General features: G+C 42.4%; 1 protein-coding gene across 1 annotated transcript in view; it reads left to right on the top strand.

Annotated features, from left to right (window-relative positions):
- Window positions 1-506: 506 nt before the first annotated feature.
- SLC9A3 (solute carrier family 9 member A3) overlaps window positions 507-9,748 on the top strand; it is a gene marked incomplete in the record, with an annotated part of 668,605 nt that continues 659,363 nt past the window's right edge. Inside the window, 1 exon segment of the mRNA XM_073630751.1 lies at window positions 507-834. Coding sequence (XP_073486852.1) covers window positions 687-834 — 148 coding nt within the window.

Below are 9,748 nucleotides of genomic sequence, written 5' to 3'. Positions count from 1 at the left end.
GGCATGTTTGGAGCAGCCCAAGGCATTCCTTTCCCATATCCTATCACTGAGGATGATGGTACCTGCCCCCACCTTTAGACCAATTTGCTTGAGGCAATCCTTCCTATTCAAGGATATAAATGGGTATTACAGTGTCTCAGTGCACATTTCTCCTTCTAGGGCCTCAAGCACTTTGATGTGTGAACAAAAGGACCAAAACTACCATCTATAAAAGACCTAAAGCCATAAAATGATCCCTTTTACCTTTGAGTATTGATTTTCTAATTATCAAAATAACACAGAATATGTTCTGCCAAACCCTTCACTTATTGCCTTCATAAATTATAGACATGATAAGATAAGAATTATCTATAACCCTAACTGCCAGAACAAAGGAACATTTCACACTTGTCAAAGTGTATAAGCTATGGTGTGTGTATACAGCTATAAATATTTTCTGATTAAAGTAATGTGGTATTAGATAGCAATGGCACTTACTAACAGAGTACAAAACAGTAATACAAATCTACAAACATTCAGAATATAGAAATACCTTACAGAGCAAACTACTGCCTGCATAGGATGTGTGGACACTCTTTACCCAAGTATACTTGAAGACTTCAAAATACACCATAAAGACCTGCATTTTGTCTTTACTGTTGTGTTTAATAACTAAAATAGTTGATTGTAATCCAAATACCAGCAACATGGAATCTGGAGACTATAAACTTGTTAGAAGCAGTGGAAATTTTAATTCAACATCAACCTACCAAATTGTAACTTTTCAATGGGAGAAAGTCCACATTCCCTACATCATAGCATTGTGGATTTTGGTGGCTGCTCTTGGAAAGCTGGGTAAGTTGTTCAATAAAATAATATAACTGTTTTTTTTAATCATGTTGCTTTTCTGAGATTGTGGGCTCAATTCATGATGTGGTATCTACTGCTTTAAGAAATAGGGTGAAATAACATTTTTCAAAAAGTTTTTTTCCCATTCACAAACAAATGCTTCTAAAATACTGCATGAGGTATTTTTCTGAAATATGTAGTATTTATCTCATGAAACAATGCAGTATTTGATCTCATGCGATATCCAGCGGGATGGATACAGTGGAGAATTAGAACCCTTGTTGGTTTTTATTACTAAGAAAGGTAAAATTGTTTGAACAATAGAAATATGCCAACTCACTCAAGTCTGTGTGATTGCTCCAGCATATGTATTAATACAAAAGAAAAAAGGTGACTAGAATACCAGTCAAAAGGGAAGCTACTTTCACAGAACACACATGTTGTATCAAAAACAACTACGTTAAATTAGGTAAATACAGAATATCTTTATAAATGTCAATAGTATCAAAAATCACACACATGTTGTTCTACAAGATATTTTGTCTTTTTGTTGGTGGAAGAAGAGTATTTATATATATATGTGGTTTACAATACTATTTTCATTCAATATTTAACATTTATAAAGATATTTTGTATTTACTTAAAGTATAACTAAAGGAAAAACTTTTTGTTTTGGATAGAGTGGAGAGGTATTAGAACACCTATTAGGTTTTTACTTGCTGTCTGTGCCCTCATTATGGAGATTCACCCTCTCTATTTGTCCTGTTTACCATTATTATTGAAAGTGAATTTAAAAGGAAATCCCAAATTTTGGTTTGTCCCCAGAAAAGTAATAGAGGGGAAATTTTCCAATGGGGACACTAGTTCTGGTGACCTGGGGGACCCAAAGGGAGTCCCTTAACCACTTCAGCCCCAGAAGGATTCACCCACTTCCTGACCAGGCCAATTTTTGCGATACAGCACTGCATCGCTTTAACTGACAATTGCGTGGTCATGCGATGTTGTAAACAAACAAAATGTACGTCCCTTTTTCCCCACAAATAGAGCTTTCTATTGGTGGTATTTGATCACCTCTGCGGTTTTCATTTTTTGCACTATAAACAAAAAAAGAGCAACAATTTTGAAAAAAAAATATATTATTTACCCTTTGCTATAATAAATAGACCCCCAAAAAAATGTAAAAAAAAAAATTTCTTAATCAGTTTAGGCCAATATGTATTCTACATATTTTTGGTAAAAAAAATAGCAATAAGAGTATATTGACTGGTTTGCGCAAAAGTTATAGCATCTACAATATAGGGGATATATTTATGGTATTTTTATTATTTTTTTTTCTACTAGTAATGGCGATGATCAGTGATTTTTAGTGGGACTGCGACATTGTGGCAGACAGATCGGAAACACTTGACACTTTTTTGGGGCCATTGAACTTTATACAGCTATCAGTGCTATAAATAGCACTGATTACTGTATAAATGTCACTGGCAGGGAAGGGGTTAACAGTAGGGGGCGATCAAGGGGTTAAGTGTTCCCTAGCAATGTGTTTCTAACTATGGGGGGAGTGGACTGACAGGGAGAATTATTATTATTATTATTATCACTGTTCCTGATCACTAGGAACAGAAGCTCTCTCTCTACTTCCCTGACAGAACAGGGATCTGTCTGTTTACATTGACAGATCCCTGTTCTGGCTCTCTGAAGAGCGATTGCGGGTCAACAGCAGACATCGCGGCCACCGGCAATGCACATAAACTCCAATGTTGCACCCCCTATAGCTCTTAAACCGGCCCACGTACACCTACGGCGGTTTGCGCAGCCGTGCCAACCTGCAACAGTATAATGACGGCGACTGGTCGGCAAGAGGTTAATTTGTGAAGGTAAATCTCCCCAATGGGAAAAAAACTGACAGGGGTTCTAACCCTCAATTACTATATCCAAAATGAAAAAGAAAGTTTTGACTTTTGTTACAATTTCAAGTAGCCTTTCTCAACCTTTTCAACACAGATGAATCATTAGGATACATTAGTGTGATGAGGTCCCTGAGGATGCATTTTCATGTGAATCGCAAAGGGTAGGATTTCCGAACCAGAACATTGAGCGGTCACAGCAGAGGTCCATGTGGCAATGTTGTTATATGTGAGTCTATCGGCATGATATATTGTTTTTATGCATTTTACCTGTTCATTGTATGCCCTTTTAATAAACACTACACTGCTATGAGGCATATCTTTTATTAATGGCCTTTGGTATTTTGGGACATATGAATGGAGCTCTACCCTGTGAAGTGAGATAATATGAGAGGAAATCCTTGTACTGAAACCTGTGGACATTCCCGTTTTCACCTTTGATGCTTCTTATGATCCTTTGTTCGGTGAGTGCGCACTGCATTGGGGTGAAAGCTGGTGATCGGCAGTTGCACTTATATTTATGCATTGAGTGTTACTCACCTGGGTGTAATTTATCAGAGTGGTAACAATATTACACCATACTAGTTTTTTTTTTTTCTTTTTTCGGCCTATTTGGAGTTCCAGAGATAGGGATCAAAGGAGAGGATTCATCATACTCCACATGAGTGGCATTATCAAAGCGCGTTTGCTGCACTTAATTGTGTAGCCACAAATTCTTCAATCCTTATGGTGGCTGGACACCTTCTTTTGCACTTACTGAGTGGGAACATTGGACTTTTTTGTTTAACACAGAAGGACTTTTTTATGTTTTTTATGTTTATGTAACTAGAGTTTATAATCATCACAGCACAGCATATTTTATATTTATTAGTGTGATGGTCAGTGGGAAGAATGCTCCTTACACTTGTTGCCATGGGGAAGAATTACCCCATTATAGGTAGCTAAAAACATCAATTTTGTCAGTGGGAACTTGTCAATGGGAAGAGATCTCTTAGGCGCCTTTCACACGGACGGCTATTCTGCAGCAGTTAAAAGCATGTTTTTTTTTTCTATGAAATTCAAGACACCAGGCACTGCGATCAGTTGCATTTGTACAGTGCGATTAACTGCGGTTACGTTTAGCTGCGGTTTGCCATTTCCATAGCAACCCGACAGGGTACCGACTCATATTGAACGAGGATCCGACTTGGATCCCCGCCAATACCAGGTTTGGTATGAATCTTGAGGGGGAACTCCACGCCAAATTTTAAATAAAAAAACGGCATGTGTTCCCCTCCAAGAGCATACCAGGCCCTTCGGTCTGGTATGGATTCCAAGGGGCACCCTCTACGCTGAAAAAACAGCGTGAGGGTTCCCCCAAAATCCATACCAGACCCTTATCCGAGCATGCAGCCCGGTCAGTCAGGAAAGGGGGTGGGGACGAGCGAGCGCCCCCCCTCCTCAACCATACCAGGCCACATGCCCTCAACATGAGGGGGTTGGTGCTTTGGGCCCTCCCACCCCAAAGCAACTTGTCCCCATGTTGATGAGGACAAGGGCCTTTTCCCGACAACCCTGGCCGTTGGTTGTCAGGGTCTGCGGGCGGGGGGCTTATCGGAATCCGGGAGCCCCCTTTAATAAGGGGGCCCCTAGATCCCAGCCCCCAACCCTATGTGAATGAGTATGGGGTACATCGTACCCCTACCCATTTACCTGGGGAAAAAAAGTGTCAATAAAAAAACACACTACACAGGTTTTTAAAGTATTTTATTAGGCAGCTCCGGGGGTCCTCTTCCGACTTCGGGGGTCCTCTTCCGACTTCGGGGGTCTCTCAGGCCTCTTCTCCCTCTCTCCGGTGTTGTCTCCGTGCTCTCTGGTTCTTCTCCGGTGCCTTCTTCCTTCTGCCGGGCTCCTCCGATATCTTCTGCTCTTTTGCCGCTCTTTTGCTATCGGTGGAGCCCGGTCTTCTGAGATGCCTTCTTCCCTCTTCTCTTTCAGAGATGTTGACATGACGCTCCCTCTCGCTGTAATGCCGTGAGTGAGGCCTGCAACCAATTATGTAGGCATGGGGCATGGCCACCGTGTGATGTCACCCCGTTGACCCGCCCCTTATGTTGTCACAGTCCCATCATGCCCTGGGACTGTGACGACATAAGGGGCGGGGTCACTGGGTGACATCACCCGGTGGCCATGCCCCATGCCTATATAATTGGTTATGGACCTCGCTCACGGCATTACAGCGAGAGGGAGCGTCATGTCAACATCTCAGGAAGAGAAGAGGAAAGAAGACGTTTCAGAAGACCGGGCTCCTCCGCTAGTAAAAGAGCAGAAGATAGCAGAGGAGCCCGGCAGAAGGAAGAAGGCACCGGAGAAGAACCAGAGAGCGTGGAGACGACACTGGAGAGAGGGAGAAGAAGCCTGAGAGACCCCCGAAGTCAGAAGAAGACCCCCGAAGTCAGCAGAAGACCCCCGAAGTCGGAAGAAGACCCCCGCAGCTGCCTAATAAATTACTTTAAAAACCTTTTTAGTGTGTTTTTTTATTGACACTTTTTTCCCCAGGTGAATGGGTAGGGGTACGATGTACCCCATACTAATTCACATAGGGTGGGGGGCCGAGATCTGGGGGCCCCCTTATTAAAGGGGGCTCCAGGATTCTGATAAGCCCGCAGACCCCGACAACCAATGGCCAGGGTTGTCGGGAAGAGGCCCTTGTCCTCATCAACATGGGAATGAGGTGATTTGGGGTGGGGGGGCCCGCAGGGCGCCCCCCTTGCCCCAAAGCATCAACCCCCCCATGTTGAGGGCATGCGGCCTGGTACGGTTCAGGAGGGGGGGGAGCTCGCTCATCCTCACCCCCTTTCCTGACCAACTGGGCAGCGTGCTCGGATAAGGGTCTGGTATGGATATTGGGCGGACCCCATGCCGTTTTTTCGGCATATGGAGTGCCCCTTGGAATCCATACCAGACCAAAGGGCCTGGTATGCACCCGGAGGGGGAACCCATGCCGTTTTTTTATTTAAAATTTGTCGTGGAGTTCCCCCTCAAGATTCATACCAAACAGTCCCGGGCATTGGCGGGGATCCAAGTCGGAGCCCCGTGCTTATCGCTCATTGGGAAAGGAAAAAACATTTTAACTTTCCTGATGAGCAGCTTGGCGCTGTTATCCACAGCTGACACAGTGTACTGCGATTACCTGCGGTTGTGTGTGGATAGCTGCGCTAAATCACTTCTGGACGCAGTCAATTCTATTTTTTCTATCCGCACCAAACTGCATGTAATCAAAACGCAGCTAAATGCAGTGTGTGAATGGGGCCATAGGAAAGACATAGGAAGGGGAACTCTGCTGACTTCCATCATCCAATCATGTGATTGGGTATTCTTTGTAAAGTGAAGCTTTCCCTCATGTACTAAGCTCTGAAGTAACTTGCAAACTGCATAGTCTATTTGCCTTAACCGCTTCAGATCCGGGCCATTGCCAAATGACGGCAACAGCGCGGATCTAAATTGCCGGGACTACGTCTATTGACGTTGTCCCGTGCATGAGCCTGTGCGCCTGATCACAGATCAGAGTAAGGGGTTGGTCCCGACCCCTTACCACATGATCAGCTGTCAGCCAATGACAGCTGATCATGTGATGTAAACAGAGCCGGTAATCGGCTATTTTTCCTCCTCGCGCTGACAGCGTGAGGAGGAAAAAAAAAACCTGATCACCGGCAGCCGTGATCGGGACATTAGTCCAGATCATGGCGATCTTCTGACACAAAGCAATAGGCAGCAGTGCTGCCTACCAGTGCCCAACAGCGTCATCTATCAGTGCCCACAGTGCCATCAATCAGCGCCACCCATCAGTGCCCACAGTGCCACCCATCAGTGCCCACAGTGCCACCCATCAGTGCCCACAGTGCCACCCATCAGTGCCACCCATCAGTGCCACCCATCAGTGCCACCCATCAGTGCCACCCATCAGCACCCACATCAGTGCCACCCATCAGGACCCACATCAGTGCAACCTATCAGTGCCCATCAGTGTCACCTACCAGTGCCCATAAGTGCCCATCAGTGCCGCCCATCACCGCCCATCAGTGCCACCCATCAGTGCCCCCCATCAGTGCCACCCATCAGTGCCACCCATCCATGCCGCCCATCCGTGCCGCCTTATCTGTGCCCATCAGTACCGCCTTATCTGTCCCCATCAGTGCCGCCTTAACTGTGCCTATCAGTGCCGCCTTATCTGTGCCTATCCGTGCCCATCAGTGCAGCCTATCAGTGCCCACCAGTGCTGCCTCATCAGCGCATATCAATGAAGGAGAAAATTTACCTGTTTGCAAAATTTTATAACAAACTATTAAACATGATTTTTTTTTTTTCAAAAATTTCCATCTTTTTTTGTTTGTTTAGCAAAAAATAAAAACCCCCAGCTGTGATTAAATACCACCAAAAGAAAGCTCTATTTGTGGGGAAAAAAATGATAAAAATTTAATTTGGGTACAGTGTTGTATGACCGCGCAATTGTCATTCAAAGTGTGACAGCACTAAAAGCTCAAAATTGGTCTGGGCAGGAGGGGGGTTTAAGTGCCCAGTAAGCAAGTGGTTAAAGTAGAACTATAGACAAAACATTGTCTTACTTGACAAAACAAGTCAAGTAAATCAACCCCACTGATTTCCATATTTAGGTTTCTATGCATTATTGTTGAGATAACTGATCACAAAAGACAGAGACAACTCAAAATTGGCTATTATATTTTTACATTAATTAAATACCACATGCCTGGACCAATACATAACTACCGCATGCATTTAATTATTTATTTCTTTTTGTGAATTGACTTTAACCCCTTTTAATGCTGTATTTACTTAGTGTTTTGCGGTATTTACTGCAAAAAGGCATAGTGAATTGACAATTTCAGTTTTGTATGCGATATTTAGGGAATATGTGTCCAGACACCTAAATACAGCATGCAATCTGCTTTAGTGAATGGAGCCCATTGCTATGTATTGGTTCCACTTTATTTAATTATATTTAAGCCATATGCACACAAGACACAGAAACTAGTGTATTGTATGTCTTCAGGATAATGCTTTGCTTTTGTGTTTCATCAACTTGCTTTTGACTTTCTTCTCAGCTGCTTCTGATTTTCTTGTGAGTTGCTTCAGGTTCCTTATGAATTGTAGTTGCTTTCTGAACTACTTTTAAATTGTTTTTGCTTTCACATTGAATTATATAGGGCAGGAAACAGTCCCTATGTAAACACATCACTTCTTAGAATAAAAAAAATATTGAGAGCCCATTTATATTTGTGTGATGTGTTATTGCACGTGTTATGTCACATATTAACATGTATTGCATAAGGGCAGCCCATTGACAATAAGGCCTGATTCACACCTATGCATTTTTAGTGCTTTTTGCATTTTGCAGATTTGCACTACAGAACATGTTCCATAGGAAACCATGTTAAATGGACTGTAGTGCAGATCTGCAAAATGCAAAAAGCACTAAAAATGCATAGGTGTGAATCAGGCCTAATGGGCCGCCAATGCACATAAACATCACAAAAGCAGATGTTTTCCAAAATTTCTGCTGCAACATATGTGCATTGTCTTTAAATGAATGACAAATCAGGAAGGCATGTAATGTGCATTGCCTCACATTGCAGGAATGTATGCATTACCGCGGTGCATAAATGTAAATGGACCCTTAATGAGGAGATAGCAAATTGCATGTTCGGCTATTCAATATATTTAGTTTAAAGAGGCTTTGCAGCATATCCAATTACTCTTTCATACAACCTAATCAAATTGTATGTGTAACGTCAAATGTTTTTTTATTACCCACAATTTTTCCCATGATTTTACCTTAACTCACAAGATTTTGAATTCAGGTTGTAATCTACACAACCATCTTACCGGAGTGGGAGCTGCTGTTATATGTGCTTTATAATTTCATATTGAAAAGGAGAGTATTATAGTGTAGTATGGTTACAGCTTGAATTAAAAACCTGTTTTGCTCCAATCAATATAAAGATATGGGCATTAAGCCATACACCTTTGAAAACTCTGACAAGTCTGGGAACAATCTGACCAAAATATCCCAAATAAGGGAATTTATAAGATAGGTCATAATATATGTGAGAGTATTTGGGCAAACTTGAAAGCAAGTAAGAGACCCGGTGGGAAGTAGTTTAGGTGCTCTGAAGGGAAAAGAAACAATCTATGAAATAGCTGTAGAGATATGTTTTAAGTTTTCTAAAAGTTTTTGTTTATTACATTTTGTTTCTTTTTTTACAATTTTTTTTTTTTTTTTTTTTACATACAGTGATCAGAGAAATACAGTGTTATCACAGCACTACTCTGGGGAGGTGATCAGGATTTTTTTTTTCTTTTTTTACATACTATGATTGCTTATACAGTAACTGTGCATTTTACAGTTATAAGAATCCATTCAGTGTTTACTATTGTGATTAGCCACAGTTAATCACATGGTACAGATGAGGTGTGATTGGCCCTGTCTGTACCATGTGATGACTGTGACAAATCACAGAGCGCATCATAATAGTACACAATGAAAGGCATGTAACAAGGCCTTTCATTGTGTACAACTGCCATATGAGCTGCTGTGATTGACCACAGTGATCACATGGTATCGGCACGGGTGAGACAAAGTCCTAGGAGGAAGACATACGACGTCCTCCCAGAACAGTGCTCCCGTCCCGGCCAGTGTTTTACAATAGGCTGGGCGTGAAAAGGTTTGGTTTTCATACAGTTGTCAAATGCACTTTCCGAGTAGGTGCAAAGCAATTTTTCAAGGGTATCCAAGAAGTGGGAACAGTGATACATGCAGAGGCTGCATCGCCTTAAAGAGCCAATATGCACAGGTAGAAGCAACCTATCAAGGTAAGACTAGATAAAATGGGCAATTGTACAGAGGAGAGCCTCTAGGATTCCAATATTGGCTACGCAGTAAAGACGCAAGAGCATAAAGCAACATAATGCAGAAATCTGAAGTATGTAGAGGTCAGATGAATTAAGTTTGATCT

Source organism: Aquarana catesbeiana, linkage group LG05, assembly GCF_042186555.1.
Source record: "Aquarana catesbeiana isolate 2022-GZ linkage group LG05, ASM4218655v1, whole genome shotgun sequence".
Lineage (NCBI taxonomy): Eukaryota > Metazoa > Chordata > Amphibia > Anura > Ranidae > Aquarana > Aquarana catesbeiana.
The sequence above is the reverse complement of the archived record's forward strand: the minus strand, read 5'-3'. Positions and strand labels throughout refer to the sequence as shown.